Genomic DNA, 17709 nt, shown 5'->3' on the forward strand with positions numbered 1-17709 from the left:
ACTCCACTATATTGCCCCCCAAACTGATTTCTAAGTTATATAAAGTGTACACTCACCAGATACTGTTTTGAGAGGAAGTACATAGACTGAGTCTGATTGCAGAAAACCAACTAAGCTGATAGGCTTCTTCAGTGCTCTTGTGTAAGATGAAGTGGCCCAATATTTTCTCCATTATCAAAGAGCGGTCAGTGTTCAATCAGTGCACAGCCACACCCATGGCTTCTCTCCATGCCCATCTTTTGGTTGAGACCTCCAAGGAAGCTACTGTAAAAAAATAAAATGCTAAAACGCTGTTCTACTCTTCCATTACTTCTAAAGTTATACTTGAACTCTCCTGTGCCTGTCTAATCACTACTGGCCACTTCTGGTGAGCAAGGACCACTTTCAGCCAGGTTATCAGGCAGTGCAAGTGATTTATGGTCCAAAATCTAATGTTGAATTTATTAATACTAATAATATGCACCTTTAAATAAACTCTTTGCTTATTAATACTAATAATATGCACCTTTAAATAAACTCTTTGCTTATTACATTGTATGTTTCCTCTTTTGACGACTGTATTAATTTCATTAAAACTCAGGGAAATCACACAGGTCCACAATATGATTACACGAAGTTGTAATTAGGCTGCAATTCCTAAAATTTGTTTTGCTTGGGAATACAGGGATGCCATGTTCACTGAACCTGTTTTTAAATAGTACTGGTGCTCTGTGGAAAGTTCATGGCCATTGGTATCTCAGACCTGTATATTAATTTGGGTATCCCCACATCTTTGATGTGTGACCCTAAAAGTTCCTTAACCTCCCCGTTTTTCCTCTGTAAGTGGTTATTAACTGGTATTAATTCCCAATGAAGCAGCTTGCAATTTATTCCTGTCATCTCAGGAAATATGAGGGCATCCCTTTGTGCACCCCAAGTAGTTAGTCCCATCCCGGGTCATGATGGCATGGTTCACGCTACCTTTAGGAATTAAATGATTTGTGTCATTTCACACTGGGTGGGGGGTGGAAGAACCTCACTAAAATTTAGACTTAATGACAGGCCTCAGATTACTTTTACAAGAAAAACAAAATAAAGCCAATTTCATAGTTTTGTTATCCTTTTTCAGACTATTGATGTGCAATGCCATCAACGTTCTTGCCTTAGGAGAACAAGCTCAAAGAGCATGTTCAACCTGTGACTAAGCCACATCGATGGAGTACTGAGGAATGATGCGCAGAAACAATTCAGAGGCACCATTTTCTTGCTGACAGTTTATTTTTTAGTTCTAATATTGACTTTTTCATAAATATTCACATCTCCAATAAGGTCCTTGAGAACAGTGCCCATATTTTTATCACGAATTAGCACCTGGTACACAGTAGATGCTCATCAAGTATTTTTACCACCTCATTTTAAGTATTTTCCCAGTGGCCCAAGGATGACAGTTCTAAGGTTTACAGGGAAACAGACCCAGCGATATCATTTCAAAAGGGAGTTACCTTCCAATTCTTTTGATTATAGGAACATCTAACTGGTGCTTGCTACACTGAAACATGCTAGCTTTACTTTCTCGTAGATTCGGAAACCTCCAAAAGAGGTTCATTATCTTCATTTTTTTACAGATAGCATCTTATCTATGGCAATTTATACTGGGTTTTCCATTCATGGGAGTGACACCCAAGTTTTCTTTTCAAATATGTTTAAGAGGAAGTAACTCAATTTAAAGGTAAAAAACCCTGAAGTAATGCAGACGTGGAACACACATGAGGTAAAACCTTGTGAAGGGGGTTCAGCAAGGACTAAAGATTGGGAAAGTGCCCCAGGCAAAGTGTCATGTTGAGGGGCAAGTGGGTGTGCTGCCAGTGGTGCAGGTGTGTCAGGTTCATCAGGCCTCTGAGTTCACTGACGTGACACAACACCACTACGTTAACGAGACTGCTACATCTTGTGAGTTCACACACCATTCAGTGGGCTACAAAAGCAGAGGTCAAAAACTGATGCCAAAGCAAATTCTTGAAACTTAAATCTTTATAAAGCAAGATATATCCTAGTAATGAGCTGCTCCCAGACAAAATAATCAAAAAGGCATTCAGCCAGGGGCTGTATTTAATAAGCAAAGTATCATCAAAATCTAATTACCCAACGTTTATTATTCCAACTGCAGTATAGAGAGGTCTCAGCTGCTTGGGGGAATGTACAACTTCTGCAGCCTTCAAACCGAGGCAGAAAGCCACACAACTCTGTAAGACAAGCCTGTGAGGTACACTTTTCTGAAGGAAATGGCTGAGCCTCTTCACCAAAACCAGTTTTCAGTATATTCCAGTTAACACACGCCCTAGTACTGTTTGCAAACCAAAGGAAAAAGACCATTGCTTCATATAACACATCCCCTGAAACAAGGAGAATATCATTCTGTGGGAATAACATCTTTGGATTCTGCTTCATTTTGTTTCACTTCGGCTTCCGTGGCAGCTGGGGTAGGAGCAGTGACTGTTATGGTGCTTTCTGCCTCTGTTGCGCCTCCAGCCTGGGCAGCTTCGCCTCCAGCCTGGGCAGCTTCGCCTCCAGCCTGGGCAGCTTCACCTCCAGTGTGGGCAGCCTCACTTCCAGCCTCAGCAGCTTTGCCTCCAGCCTGGGCAGCCTCACCTCCAGTCTCTGCTTCAGCATTCCCCTTCTCAGATGCCATTCCACAGGGTGTCTCTGCTTCCAGCAGCTGTTCAGGATGTGGACCACTAGTGGCCTCTGCCATGTCTACAGGGCCTTTTCCTTCGGCCAGCATTTCACTACTTTCTGGAGCCGGCACTTCCCCCTCTACTGCCCTCACTGTTGCTGTAATCACCTCAGCTAAGACTTCTGCAGCCACCTCCTCAGGTGTCTCTTCTTTATCCTCACCTCCTAAATTGTCATCTCCCTCGATTTCTGGATCAACAGCTTCATTGGTGAAAGGGTCTTCACCCTGGCCAAGAAGAAACACAAGTCAGTGCAATCTTAAAGAACTGTCCAAATGAGAGATGGAGGAGGCTTACCTAAGTTGCTGGGAGCTCATGTTTTCATGATGGGAAGAGTTAACGAGAGAAATGCTTTAAACTACACCAGGTGAGTTAATCCTACAGGCTCTCAGAGCCTAAAGACTCAGAAAAGACATCTCAGAAAAGCTTCACCAGAACTATTTTGCACTTTTATTCAAGCATGTACCATAAGGAAAAGCTAAGATTTAGCTTTTCCACACCAAATTTAAAAAAAAAAAAAAAAAAAAAAAAAAAAAAAAAAAAAAAGCCTTGTAACAGGAAATTTAGACTATTTTAAATTTTAGTTTCATTTAAGCTCAGAGCCCTGGTTGAGGGTTATCCCCATTTTACATATAAGGAAATGAGACTCAAAGATCAGTAACTGGCCAGAGGCCATACAGCTATTAAACAGTCAGGAGTCAAATCTAAATCTGACACTCTGAGAAGACAAACTTCTCAGGAGCATAGGCTAAAACTGTCTCTAGTTTAGAGAAAGAAAACTAAATATTATCACTACAAGATTATGAAATGTGTTTTAAAATATGGTGGTTAGAAGCTTGAGTCCACACTTGACTTCAGACACTTTCAATCTGTTTAGGCCACAAGGTAAAACAATGATCGGTCATGGTTCTTAAATTGGTTACAGTAAGTCCTCATTTGATGTCGTTGACAAGTTCCTGGAACTGCAGATAAACCATGTATAACAAACAGTTTTACTACAGGGCAATTGATACAAACTGAAGTTCCTACAGCATCTCATCAATGTTTGAACGATGTCAAACGAAATGACATTATTCAAGAACCTGCTGCATTTAGATTCTGGGCCTTGAATGGATGGAATGCATTGTCAAATACTGCAGCACTTAGTAACTGAAAAGAGGGTGAACAGGTCCCAGCCAGGCTATACTGGAGCTCAGCTACCAGCCTCAAATGCTGAAGTCATGGGGCTGAGAATTTAGCAAAACGGGCTTACCAAGGAGGAAGTGGGGGCTCTTCCAACTTCTCTCCAGGGCACCCTCGTTGACACTTTTTACTACTCTGTCCCTGTCACTATCACTGGTTGTGGCACCTCTGGTTCTTCCCTTCACCTTGATCCTCCATTTCATTGTTGGTTGACTCTGCCAGCAAAACCTCTTTTTCGCTTCTTTCTTGGACAATTATCTACCTTGGATTTTGTTTTTTTAAACATCTCACCATCATTTGCTCAGTATTTTACGGCTAGACAATCAAGGTTTCTCATGGTGAGAGTTGTACAGATTAATCAAGCAGAAGCACATCCCAGAGTTCTCAAGCAAACAGTCCCAGGAAATCCACACGCCCGATACACTGCAATATCCCGTAACTTAGAAGTGCTAAATACTGCACTCGAGATAGTTTCATACTCGCAATTCATCTTACGTTTTAAAAGCTTTTCCCGTCCATTGGACTCCTAAACACAAACCTTGAGGTATTTTTCCAGCATCTTCACTATATGTCTGTTGTTCAAAACACTCTTAGCCACATGGAGACTTGTCTTCTTAAACTGTTCAGCAGCCAACTGCAAAGGGAACCAAATATGGGCTTTTAAAAATGGCTCGTATAGAGGAGCAAGAGAACACACTGGCCAGGCTACAGTGAGTTGCCCTGAGATCAGCCATATGCAGAGGTGGCTAACATCTTTCTTCACTGAGGAAAATCCTCAAGTGCCAGACGCCAGGAGTGGGAGAGAAGGCACTCGAGATACCAGAGCTGACACCATGAAAATGTAGAAAAGTCTGATCATCTTAAAAGATAAAAGCATAAATACATCCCAGTTACTGCGTGCACAAGCAAGGATGAAACAACCATTTCCAGATTAGAAGCTTTGTGGACTAAGTAGGGAAAAAGGGCAAGTCCTTCAGTTTTGAGTTATAATGACTTTGTAAGTTCAATAGTTCAAAAGTACAAATGTCCCAAAACAGAGCTTAACATCATACAGTAATCCCTGTTTATACAGTTTATACAGTGCTTTTGGCTGCTTTTTAATAAAACTGGCAGAGGGGCAGGCAGGTATTGACATCTCCATTTCATAGTTGGGTATGGTGGCATAGAGGGTGGCACTCCATTTCATCTCTGAGGACAGAGATGTTAAACCAGGGGTCAGCAAGCTACAGCCAGGGGGCCCAGTGCAGCCACACCCATTCCTTCCCTAAGTGTCTGGGGCTGCCCTGGCCCACCAACGGCAGACTTGTTGGACGGAGACCCTATGGCCTGCAAAGCTGAACACATTTACAAGTTGACCCTTTACAGAAAAATTTACTGATCCTGAAACTAAACTTTTAGCCTCAGGCCCCCTCAGCTAGTAAGGAGCAAATGGGTCCTGAACTCTGGGTCCATTAGGCACTCTGCTCTGAATAGCCCTCGGCCTCAGCTTACAGGAAAACCAGTTTTTCAGCAAATAGGGAATTGACTCATTTACAGGGAACATTCTCAAACCAGAAGAATTTCAGCTACTGTATTTAGTCAATTCTAAGCGACACACTTTCTCACATCTTAATGGAAACTGGGATGCATCTTACAATCAATCGATGACGTGACAGACTTGATGGAATGTAGCAAGAGCTCCTGAGCTGTCAGCATTCCCCGTGTAAGACACAAGGTCCTGAGCTCCCGCTGGCAGCCTGGCCTCCCGGCCACAGCGGGAGGGGACTCACCCGGCGGTTGTGATTGTGGTCCACAGAGTGCAGGTGCCGCTGCAGGAGCTGGTGCTGCGCGGGGATCAGCATGTCACAAGCCAGGCAGTGAGCAGCCTCGATCTTCTTGAAGAAGTGCTCGTGGCCAATCCCTGTGGATGAAACCCACGTCATGTGGGATCTGGGACAGCATCAAGTAATGCTTTCCTCCCGGCCCCCAACAAAACCCCCATTTTCTCCCTGCAGACCTAAGAATTTAGGACAGATTCTGAGACAGGCGTCACCTGCCTTCCAGCAGGAATGTGGGGTCAGGACTACCAGTCTCTACACCGGGGCATTTATTAAACTTTTCTCATCCTTCGGCCCAAGGAGGAAAAAACCTTCAGAGTACTTCACATCACTCTGGTAAGTCACCTACAGAGCTTCGATCTCCATGAGGCCATGCTCAACGGCCTCTTACCATTGCTGAGTGCCCCTCCCGTGGGTCTTTGTGTCACATCCTCGGCCACCTGTGCCGGCTTCACATGGAGTCACATGCCTTAGCGCCACGCGGAACACCGCCCGTCCCAGATCACAGCTCACCTTTGAAAGGATCTGGTTTTGGTTTTGTGCTTTCCTTCTCCAGAAGTTCCTGGCGCCGCTTCTCAATCTTCTTATTCCTGTTTATAATGTATTCCTAGAGGGGTTGGGAGACGGCACCAAATGAAATCAGGAGAGGGTGGCACAGCACCAAGAGGCAGCTCACCCCAAGAGGCAGCTCACCACGGGCGGCTGCCAACCCCCTAGCAGATGACAGCCTTGTCTCAACTGTCCCCAAAGTGAGAAGACAGCTATCAGAGCAGCTCTGGTGGCAGAACTAGTGGGAACTACAATGGCTGGAGCTCTTGGTTGGCCCTCTGACACGGGGACTTAAACAACTATTACTCTGGAGACAGAAAACCTAAGTTTAGGCCCTGTATTTCCCTTCTGCTTCCCTTCTCTGACACCTGTAGGATCATCGGGAAATGATGTCGGAGGCCACGCATGTCTCACCTGGAGGAACTCCACCGTCTTGTCAGGGAGTTTGGTACTTATAAACCGCAATGTCTCTTTGTGAAATTTGCTTTGCAGATGCTTCTGGATTTCTTCATCTTCAAAGCTACGAAACTTGCACACGGAACAGGCGAACTGAATCCTAAAGAAAGAGAAATGATACAGGGGTAACCGTCTCAGCTTAGAACTGAAATGGAAATGGGAAAGTGATTTCTGAACCAAGACTTCTCATGGGGCATCAAGAGCAGCATTACCCCATTTTCCCATCTTAAGAACACGAGTACAACCTTGAACGTATTTCAAGATGATGATTAATAGAGCAATTTACTGCCATCTAGTCTCTTTGGCCCAAAAGCCCCTAAGAGAACACCCTAAGGTGGGGACTATTCAGAACTAGGAACTCCCTAAGCCCACTGCTCTGGGCGCACAGTACCTAACACCACAGCTTCTCAGATGTGTTTCTTTTTTGCAGCCACACCAACACCGTTTGGGCTTTGCACTTTTGCACTTCTTTTTCTATTTAAAGACAGTCTTGAAGGTAACAGCTATCTATAATCGCTACATTAAACTCCAGAAGTACTCTGGATTTGGACAAGGCAGCAGAGCGCCTCCTCAGCAGCTGTGCTGAATGGAGATCACTTGTGACACGACAAACACAAGCCAGGGACCAGGGAACTCCCCGTTGGCCTGCAGGAGGGCAACAGAGCCCCCTGCTGGGCACATGAGGACCACACGGACCCACAGGCAAGATGACCCACACGTGTTTCCCAAGTTGTGTCTCCCACCACACTGACTAGCATTTCCCCAGACACTTGAGTCAGCTCCACTGCACCATGGAGCGAAGACAGATAAGCTCAGGAGCCTTGCCAGTGCCCAGGCCCAGCCGACCTCCCCCCTCGCCTGCCTCCTCACCTGTCAGCTGCTCGGTCTCGCATCCTGTCTCTCCTCCTCTGCTTTTCCCTTCTCTTCTTCACTTCGTCATCCTCATCATCCTTCTCTCCTATAACAGAGAATTCCCTTCGAGACCCTCTGCGGAGCCCACAACGGAGCTGAGCAGCAGGGCCTTGATGGGACCGCAGCTTAGCCACCGCACCCCGAGCCCCACCGCTGCCTCCACGCACGGCAGGGTCAGGATACCCTGAGGCAACAAGGGGCTGTCAAAGCCCCTCAACAAGGATAGGCCTTCAAGGAGAACCCTTAGGAGTTCCCAGGGGAGAGAACTCACTCCCCACGTGGCCTGATACGGGGACACGGCCCACCCATCCCTCTCACACTGCAGCCCACCTGCTCTCTGGGCTTCCCTATCCTGCTTTTCCAATCCAGTTCCCTGAAGGGGTCTTCTCCCAACATCAGCTGAGAGAGAGAGCAGTTCTTCCCAGGTAAAGAGGAAGCCGCTGGACGGCCTCAACATAAAGCAGGCTGTTTTACCGCCCTCCGTCCCACCTCTAGGTGGGCCATGAAGACCAACCCGTCGGCCTCCTCTGAACTAGGGCTCAGCAGGTCTGACAGTCCTTGCTGGCCCAAACTCTACCTTCCACTTACAAAAATTGTCACTCTAGGGCTTTCCCAGGGCTACGTGGGAAGCAATCCTAGAAAGAAAAGTGGGAAGAGACCCATGGGTCCTCCGTCCGTCCCCTGGGGCCAGCACAGGAGCTCCTCTGCGAGCCATGCAGCCCAGTGCACCAGTGTGAGGCCAGGCCAGGCCAGGCCACCGCGGCTCAGGGCCAGGGCCAGACACTGAAAAAAGGTCGGATAAGCATCTGAACTGTAACCCCTACCCCTGATGCCAGTCACGAGACTGTCCCACGAAGATGGCGACCGGCGTGCGCTGCTCAGAAGCCTCTCAAAAGGGCGTGTGGGATTTTTGGCAAGAGGTCACTGCCTGAAACTATTACTGCTGTTTAATAGCAAAGTCATCCCAGGTAGGTAGCAGGACCTGCGCGCAATAAACATGTCACCTTTGCTTTAGCATTTTCCCCGCTGCATGAGCTTCTCAATGCTCTGTGTGGTCCCATGCTACAGAACAACTGTTTCAATGAACAGGGTGGGAGGACCTCAGACGGTTGGCTAAACCTGAACATAGCAGGGAAGGAGCATCTAAGACGGGTCTTCAGAATTTATGGTAGCAAAGTCACAAAGGAGCCAACCTGTGATACTTGGGGGAAACCAGCTATGGATAGACCCATGGAAACAGGAAAAGAAACAAGCAGCTTTTGGATAAAATCAAGGCCACCACGTCTCCGACTGTTTCTCCATATACCCCCGAGGTTTAATGTGGCTTGGCTCTTGCTGCCAACTTTGGACTCTTAGGTCTTTGGCACTGGAACTGACGAGACCTGCTGAGCAATGGCTGCCTCTGGAGGATCTCGGCCTCGGTGTACCTGACAGGCCTCCCCGCGCCCCGAGCTCCCAACCCAGGCAGGTGTCCGAACTCTGTCCCATGCAGCGACATGCACTGCAGTTGCCAGTACCCCATGATAGAGGCTGAGAGCACAGCCATGGGCTGGCAACCAAGGGAACTGTGGAAAGAATGAAGCCCAGGAGAAAACAGTATGGGGACCAGCACTGGCCAAGGGGGAACAGAGAAGATGGGCTTAAGGGCACCTTTCCTTTTCTCTTGTTTCTGAAACTTTTCCCTACCACTGCAAGCTGTTGCAGACACCCACAGATGAGTTCTCCCGCCTCCCCCCTGCAGCCTGCATTAACTGAGGCCAACAGACTTGTTTCCATTAAGTGCTGCTCCAAACACTGGAGCAAAGCCTTGGGGTGAGCACCACAGCCAAGGCCAGCCAGCAGCCAGCCCCTCCATCCAGGCCCCAGGCTTGTACAGAAGCCCAGCCTGGCTGGGAGCTGGGTAGTGAGTGCAGGACAGCCGGGCAGACACAGGACACTGTTCAAAGGGACACTGGGCAATGCCTACCTCTCTGCCTCCCAGAGTCGAAGAATTCGTCCTCCTGAAAAAGGACACACACGAAATCGGGCAGTGAGGTAGTTTCCAGAACTGTCCACACCAGCCCAGCTCCCCAGATTCCTGCTGGTCGCTATGCCACCAGGAACCCAGCAACAATGTGTCCGGACAAGGCCCAGGGTCTGGGTATAGAGCCTGAGTGTGTCCTGTCACTCCTGCTTGCCTTCTGAGATTCTGTAATGATGACTAAAGTGCTTTTTTTATTAAAATCACTGACTCTCTTTCAGTTCCAAACACTGATCTCTGGCAATTTACACCTGCGCAGCTCTGCATTTGGGAACACCAGGAGTTGTATGTCAAAAAACCCCAATTTGTAGGATGGAGGTTTGAGCATTCTTTACTGAAAATGGGCTTTACCAAGTTTCCCAGCCATTTATACTTTCCAAAGCTTGTAACAAATCAGGTATAGATAAAAATGATCATCCAACCAAAAATCAAAACAGCCATTGAGCTTAAGATTAAATTAGTAATCAACAGATACACAGATTCCCAGACTCGATCTAAGCAAGCCAGGTAGGGGGCGAGCAAGACCCCCAGTAACTGAAAATTCACGGCTGCTTGTCCCATCAACCTTTCCCCCAGCCCACTTGACCATCAGAAGCACATGGATAAAGCCTTCAGACCCCCAGCTCTCCAGGCCCTACATCTGACTTGGGGATCAGAATTTGCAGGGGGTGGCAAAGGCTCGCTCCCCAGGTCCTGGCTAAGAGCCGGCCTTAAGCACCAGTCTCCTGTGACTGGCTGGAAGGCTGAAGGACATGAATGTGGCTCAGCACCAGCACCGAGCTGGCAGCAAACAAGTCTCAGTGACTGTTTGGAAGCCTCAGCCTCCACAGCCTCCACTGCACTCAGCATGTGTCCATGGTCGGTGCGTCACTGTGAGACACAGGAGCGGCTGGGAATTTCTTCAGGAAGGGAAGAATTGTTCTAAGTGGAAATCTCTTAGAAATCTAGCTGCAAGTGAGGGTATTAAATCCACTCACGAGGTAGAGGCATCTACTACTGCAGCTGTCCCCGCCTCTGTGAGAAAGAGGCTCAAATAAGGAATAAATCCTACACTAGAGACAAAGGAGGCTGACCAGTGAAGGTGGACTTACACCCCTGAATTCTTCATCTCCCGACCGGAAGTCACCAGCTCCATCATCTACCAGACACAAAGGAAGAGGGAAAGTTAGCCCCTCAGCAGTTGACCCACTCCATTTTCACCCTCCCAAGCTCACTGTCCAGAGTGACGGAGCTTGTCCTGATTACAGTGGGGGCCGTGGGAGCCAGGGTGACACACAGCACCCTTGAGTTCCCACATGTCCACTGTACAGACAAGCAGGCTGAGCACTAAGCATGCGACAGACTCATCTTACACCCACCCAGGCCTACTGACCCCCACGGCATACCGTTTTCAGAAAAATCTCCTTCGCTGTCAGCCCGAGCCTGTTTGGGATCTGGCTCCTCGTAGATTTGCAACTGCTTCCGTTTCCTGCCCATGCCGTCCGGGCCGCAGCGGTCAAACCCTCTCCGCCGGGGCTACAGACACAAGCACATCCCGATGTACCGCTTACCCAGCCATTATGATACCCCCGAGAAACAAAGAATGGTTGTAAGATCAGAGAACAAAGGCAGATGAGGTCTTTTCACAAAACAAGGAGAGATAACAGAGTTGAAACCATCCCAAAATTTTATGCTGAAAGAAGCCAGAGAAAAAACCATGTAATATACATAACTGCATTCATATGAAATGTCCAGAACAGGCAAATCCATAGAAACAGAGAGTAGATTAGTGGTTGCCAGGGGCTGGGGGAGAAAACAGGGCGTGACTGCTAATGGCAAAAGCTTCTTTCTGGGTTGACGGAAATGTTCTAAAATTAGATGGTGATGGTTGCACAATTCTGTACATTTTTACCAAAAGTTGAATGGTATACTTAAAAATGAGTGCATCTTATTATGGTCTATAAATTTTACCTCAATAAAACTGTTTACAAAGGAAAGCCAGGAAGACGGGTTGGAACTTGGCAAGAGCTTACCCGATCCCTCATCCAGGTCTGTGACTGGCCACATCCATAGGGCACAGAGTGCTCGTAACTGCCCGCCGCCCCCTGCATGCCCATCACGCCATAGTTGGGAGCCATCGACTGGGAGAAGAGGGACGGCAGAGGCCTGCTTGGGGAGGGGCCTCCCAGGCCCCGTCCACCAGTGTAGTTCATCTCATTCCAGGGAGCAGACAAAGGCTCGGAGGAGGCTGCCGGGGGCAAGAAGGGGTCACTTCGCATGAAAGTGTTGGGGTTGCTCCGGTCCTGGAAGCGGCTCTGGCCCCGGCCCCGCATGAAGCTATCAAGGGAGCTCCGCTCGCGGGCGGGGTCCCGGCAGTCGCTGTACTGACTGCTGAAGCCCCCATTGCGCTCGGGCCCCAGGTCAAAGTCGTAGTCGTAGCTGTAGCTGGGGCGGTAGGGATTGTGCTCAGGCAGGCAAGGCCTGGAGTCGTAAGAATCAAACGAATGGAAACGGAAGGAGCTGCAAAGAAAGCACACCCATTACTACACACTCTGCGTGCGTCCTCACTGCCTCCTGCAAAGCTCACCTCTCCATACTCAGAAGAGCCAAGGAAACCAAACCACCACGTGCCCCTCCTAAATTTTCAGAGGCCAAGCAGACCAACACTCCCTTCCAAACACTGATGAATGAATGAGGGGCACAAGCCCTTGGCCATAATAATGGAGAGGCTCTGCTAGGCACCCAGTGCAGAAATAAGGAGGCTGGCATATTTTAACAGCAGTCACGTCCTGAGCCCCACCCCTTAGGAAACCAGCAAGTTCTAGTACAATGCCTCTGTCCAAACAAAGGCCCAACTCATCTACCCACAGTCAGGTGGGAGCCCGGGAAGAGACCTCCAGGGAGAGCCGGTGCCCGCTCCCATCTGCACAAAGCCGGATGTGCGGGATCCCCAGGGAAGGGCTCAGGTCCATAATCACCTCTCCCGGTCCTGTATGCCCTCCCCACCGCCGCTGCTCCCGCCCCTGCCTCCTTCCTTGGACATCATGTCCAAACGCTGGTTGATCTTGGCAATGAGCGAGTCGGAATTGTCGGTGCATGGCTCTGGGCCATAAGAAGCCATGTGCACAGCAGGGCCCCCAGCTGCCAGGCCATCGCTAGCCTTGGTGGTCTCCCACGAGGCTGGGCCATAGCTGTAGGTTGCTCCTGTGGTGACGCTGGTATTCTGGGCACCATAATAATTGTAGTTTTCATAACCTGCCAGAGAGAGGAAGAGCCAAGTCAGACCTCAGCAGCCACAAGGTTGGTCCATGGTGGACATATCTGGGGAGGAGCACCCACTATCCACAGAGAAGGAAGAGGGTCATGGGACCAAGTGTCGCTGGCATCTCCCACCTTTGGACAGCTCGCAAAGGCAGCAGGAAGAGGGAAGGGGCAAGGCCTTCACTCTGAGAAGTGGGGTTTTCGTGCTAGATCCTAAGGCTTGCTTCCCATCTAAAGCCAGAGGACTGGCAGTTGGGGCTGGTGACAGACCCACCACAGAGCTACTGCTCCCAGGACACAATCACAACCTCCTCTCATCACCTCCTGTAAGTTCCCCTCGAGGACTGCTCAGCACCTCAGGCCGGCCTGCCGAGCCTTCAGGAGTGCTGTGAGCGCAGCTAGGAAGGAATATGGGGATCCCTGCATCCCAGCTCCTCTCAAGAGGCCCTCTCGCCCACTCACGGACCCCCAGAAAGGCCTACCTTGCCAGCTAGCCACACCAGCTCCATATGCACCTTAGAGGAAACAAAAATATACAACAGCTGTTCGCAGAATGAAGGCACCTGAGACACCCCTCCACACACCTGGATTTTGAGGACAGTTGCCACCTCACTCCACTATCCACAGGAGAAGGGCTGCGGGTGGCTGTGGCAGTGCCCTTGGTTTCCTATTAAGACCAGAAAAGGCTGGGGCCCACCAGCTGTAAAACTTATTTCCTACTGGAGCACTCTGAAGCATAATCAGGGCTTTCCTCCCAGGCAAGGCCGATGTCCCCCAGCAGGGCAATGGGAAGGATGCTGCAGCTTTCCCAGGAAGCTCATCCAGTGTGGGCCGCCAGCCAAGAGGCCAGCAGGCCAGGTCCCCAGGCAGAGCCCTTCTAAAGTGCCAGCACCCACCAGGAGCCAGAGCTCAGGCACTGCCAAAAACACCAGTGAATGTACCGGTGGAAAATCATATCCTCAACCTAACTGAGCAAGGGGACATTATGTGCCTGAGTGACGTGGGAAGCTTCTTCCTGAGAAACTCGGTGATGGGGGGAGAAGTGACGTTGCCCAGTGGTGTTAGGGAGAATCCCACGCTCAGAAAACAAAGAAAGCCCTCATCCCATCCCCTGGAACAGCAGAAAACAGGACGCCTTGCAACCAGAGCACATTCTGGTCCCTCAAACGTGCTTCGCACCATGATTTGGACTCCAGAGCAGAGTCAGCAAACAGGCCCCAGGCCAAATCTAGCCCATCGAGAGTCGCTGTACAGCCCTCAAGCTAAGAATGGGTTTTGTGTTTTAAATGGTTGGGGGGAAATAAAATCAAGAGTATTTCATGACGTGTGACTTTTGACATGAAACACATCGTTTACACATTTGTCAAAACACATAGAACTATACAACACAGTAAATGTTAATGTAAACTATGGACTATAGTTAGTAACAGTGTATCAACATTGGCTTGTTAATAATAGGGAAATCTGCAGGGGTCAAATTAGGGTGAGCACATGGAACTCTATATACTATCTGCTCAATCTTATAAAACTACTAACAAACAAAGTCAGTTAATTAAAAATATTTTTGAGTATACCTTCGGCTATTCACTTAGAAGAAAATAACAAACCGCTAAAACAGACTATTGCGTAATGTATAAAAATTATATGGTATGCAAATGTCAGTGGCCTTTAGTAAATATTACTGGCACACAGACATTTCTGTTCCTTTATAAGTTGTCTATGGTGGCTTCTTTACTACAGAGATCAGGTAGCCTGCAAAGCCAAAAAAATGCATTATCTGGCCCTTTACAGAAAAGGTTTCCTGGTCAGTCCCTGGGCTGGCACTAGCGCCGCCCCAATCCCTCAAATCAGCCTCTCCAGGCTATCGTCCGCTGTCCCCCAGCACAGCCTCAGGAATGGCTTTGTCATGCTGGTGCCTTGGATTGGGGGTTGCAGGAGTCCATGCCTCCCTGGAAAGCAGATCATACTCACCCTGGGTGTTGGCAGGTCCAGCACTCCAGGCCCCATAGCCTGTGAACAGAAGACCTGTGAGTTAGAATCCTGTATGTCGGTAAAGGGGGTCAAATATATGGTGATGGAAGAACTGACTCGGGGTCGTGAACACATAATGCAATATACAGACAATACATTACAGAATTGTACATTTGAAACCTATGTAATTTTGTTGACCATTGTCACCCCAGTTAAAAACAATAAAATCCTATGTGTCTCACCAGAAAACAGGTGCTTTAGAGGGGCTCTGAGCCTAAAAGGATCTCCTCCAAGGAGCTCAGTGCCTTACAAGAAGGCAGCATAATCACAACACTGACCCCTAAATGTCACCCCACAACTGGCTGATTGCATTATCACACTCCACCTGCCTGAGATCAAGGGAAAAGAGGAGAGGGGAATGGCCTTGGGCCAGCTCTGCCTGTCACCTGCTGAGGAACCTTGGCCTAAGCCTCAACCCACAACTAAGGACAACACAGGATGAGCTAGCCCAGCATTAGGACACAGTCCCATTCCCCACCCCCTGGCTCACCACCGAACAGCCGTAAGTGCCTGTAACTGCGAACAAACTTCCTCTCTAGGCCTTGCTTCCATGTAGCTTTGAACCCTCCAACAGTCCCCTGGGCCTTCAAGTCCCAGGGTTTGAGCCTGGCCGGGAAGCATCAGACTGCACTCTCCTCTGTGGTAGCTCCCCACACCCCTCCAGACCCCCACCACAGCATATGTCTAGTCCCTCTTCATCTGAATGTCCCTGGAGCCTGGCAGGGCTGGGCACCGGCAGCTATCTACACTTGACAAATGACTTCACCTTTACCAAGCAAGAAATTACCCCATCTCCTTTACCTGAACAACCCAAACCACTAGCTGAGTGCCTACTGTGTGCTGACACATGATGGGCATTGAGCACACGTTAGCCAAATGCCATTCAGAGACCAGAGAACTAGGCTTGGAAGTTAGAGAACTTGATCCAAAATCAAACTGAAGTTTGCCCTCTAAAAGGTACATACACCCTCTCTACACCACACAGCTTTCCACACTCTGTGCAGAGAAAAGCAGAATGGTGGTTCTAACAGCAACTGACCAGCTGCAGGGCACTGTTTACTGTGGGGCACTGGTCTAAATAACAAAATGGCATATGCTGCTCACATAATTTCCTAACAGCCTCTGAGGTACTATTTTCCCTGTTGTAAAAGCCTGGGAGCCTAAGTCACTTGCCCAAGATAATGAAGCTGGGGAATGGGTCAGGAAGCAACTGTCAAGGCTCACCGACTCAGGAAATAACTCCAGATGGAAATGTTACACAAGGATTCAGGAAAGCTGCAGCATCCAAACTGAGCCTGAAAGGTTTTTAGCAAGTAGAAAGTGGTGTGCGTGAGGCAGGATTACTGGTTGAAAAGATCCGGTGGAAAGTGAGGCAAAGAACGATGAGACCCAGTCAGGCTGCAGAAAAGACCGACGAGCCAAACTGAGCCATCCCAGGACCCTTGAGACACCCATGCACCTCAGGACCTTCTGCCTCTGCAGTTCCTGCGGCGGGATCCTGATAATTGCTGCCACCTTTCAAGACCAGTGCCTTCTCTAGCTGCTGCAGCCAAGATCAGACCGCCTGCTTCTCGGACCTCATATACTTAGATAGGGACCTGCGCCTGGTCCAACCCCACCACCCCGCATATCCCAACTGTCCCCTGTAGGCACATTCGTCTCCCAGCACAGAGCAAAGCCTTCCCAGGAGGTACTCATTCTTCAGATGAGGAGCAGAGACCCCGCGGAGGGCCGTCCTGCTGCAGGCCTGCAGCCCAAGTGGAGGAAAGACACATTCCCTCTTTAGAGTCCCCAGCACCTCCAGGCCACCATAAGGGATTGCCGGAAAGAGGGCCACCGATCTGTCACAACCCCAGGGCACATCAGGTTTACAGCACTCCACAAGGAAATACCCAGCACCTGACCCTCCTAGGCCAGCACGAGCCAGGCGAAGCTGAGCCCCGCAGGCGGGGAAGGGAACGACCCCGCGCCACCCGGAAGCTTCCGCCAAGCCCCACCGGTACCGGGACACGACCGGCAGCGGGGGGAAGAGAACCCCGCGCCCCACGAGAGCCGGCCGTGACTCCGCCCCCTGGCGCCGCCATTTTGTGGCGTCTTCGGAAGAGGAAGGCGGGCCCGCGAGCGGTGCGGTCGGCCCGGCCAGGGCTGAGGGGCAAAAACGGTCCCGGCCGCCCAAGGCGCCCCCCGAAGCCCGCTGCAGCGGTGGCCCGCCAAGCTCCGCCCGCCTTCCTCAGGCACAGCCGGCCAATCCACATACAGCGCCGCGAGAGCGACGGCGCCGCAGTCCAATGAGCGGCGCGCGCGTGCTCCGGTCGCCTCTCCGCACGGCCGAGTTGTGGTAACCGCATTCGGGCGTAGGCCCCAGCCCGCAAACCTCTGCATGGCGTACCCAGGCAACACCTGCCACCCCACCTCGCACTGGGCCGCTCATACAAACCTCCGTAGCCTTGCTCCATGTCTCCAGGTCGGCCCGCCAGCCACCCCTTTCCTAGGCTACCACTGGACGCATGCGCTCAACGCGCCTCCCGCCGCTCGCTACTGGAAAACAAGGCGTAAACGTCACTCCTCCCAAGCGCTACCATTGGCTGGCTTTCACAGCGGGCCCTCCTCCGCTGGCCTTCCGGATGCTCCCGCTCGGCGCTCTTAGCATCTTGGGAGTTCGGGTAGGGCCGCGGGTGCTTCACTACGCGCAGGCGCATTTCTCTTTCCCCGCCTCAAGTGCGCAGGCGCTCCCAGCTCCTCCCGGGTCATGCGCGCAGGCGCCCCCCGCCACTCAGTGAGGTCCCGGCTC

The 17709-nt window shown here is 50.1% G+C and overlaps 1 protein-coding gene across 4 annotated transcripts; it reads right to left on the reverse strand.

Moving 5' to 3' along the window:
- Positions 1–2112: 2112 nt before the first annotated feature.
- On the reverse strand, positions 2113–17499 carry AKAP8 (A-kinase anchoring protein 8). 4 transcript variants are annotated; one of them, XM_033134358.1, is made up of 14 exons: positions 17356–17499; positions 14859–14897; positions 13370–13402; positions 12605–12884; positions 11660–12146; positions 11033–11162; positions 10739–10785; positions 9594–9627; positions 7586–7673; positions 6674–6815; positions 6224–6317; positions 5663–5793; positions 4432–4527; positions 2113–2938 (listed from the first exon to the last, which is right to left on the reverse strand). In XM_033134358.1, exons 1-14 carry the CDS (start codon positions 17372–17374, stop codon positions 2390–2392), a joined length of 2169 nt encoding a protein of 722 aa, XP_032990249.1. In that variant the 5' UTR covers positions 17375–17499; the 3' UTR covers positions 2113–2389. The 4 variants fall into 4 exon arrangements, with proteins under 4 accessions (XP_032990249.1, XP_032990250.1, XP_032990251.1 ...); XM_033134359.1 differs by having other exon boundaries at positions 12605–12881; positions 17356–17498; XM_033134360.1 differs by lacking the exon at positions 17356–17499 and adding an exon at positions 16143–16997 and having other exon boundaries at positions 12605–12881.
- Between the last annotated feature and the right edge of the window lie 210 nt (positions 17500–17709).

This window comes from Rhinolophus ferrumequinum, chromosome 18, assembly GCF_004115265.2.
Source record: "Rhinolophus ferrumequinum isolate MPI-CBG mRhiFer1 chromosome 18, mRhiFer1_v1.p, whole genome shotgun sequence".
Classification (NCBI taxonomy): Eukaryota; Metazoa; Chordata; class Mammalia; order Chiroptera; family Rhinolophidae; genus Rhinolophus; species Rhinolophus ferrumequinum.

Coding starts and splice junctions, on each gene's coding strand:
- AKAP8 (XM_033134358.1), bottom strand. Junction 12,885..13,369: donor TGGTGTGGCTAGCTGGCAAG/GTAGGCCTTTCT, acceptor TCCTCTCTCTGG/CAGGTTATGAAAACTACAAT. Junction 7,674..9,593: donor CGACTCTGGGAGGCAGAGAG/GTAGGCATTGCC, acceptor TCTCTGTTATAG/GAGAGAAGGATGATGAGGAT.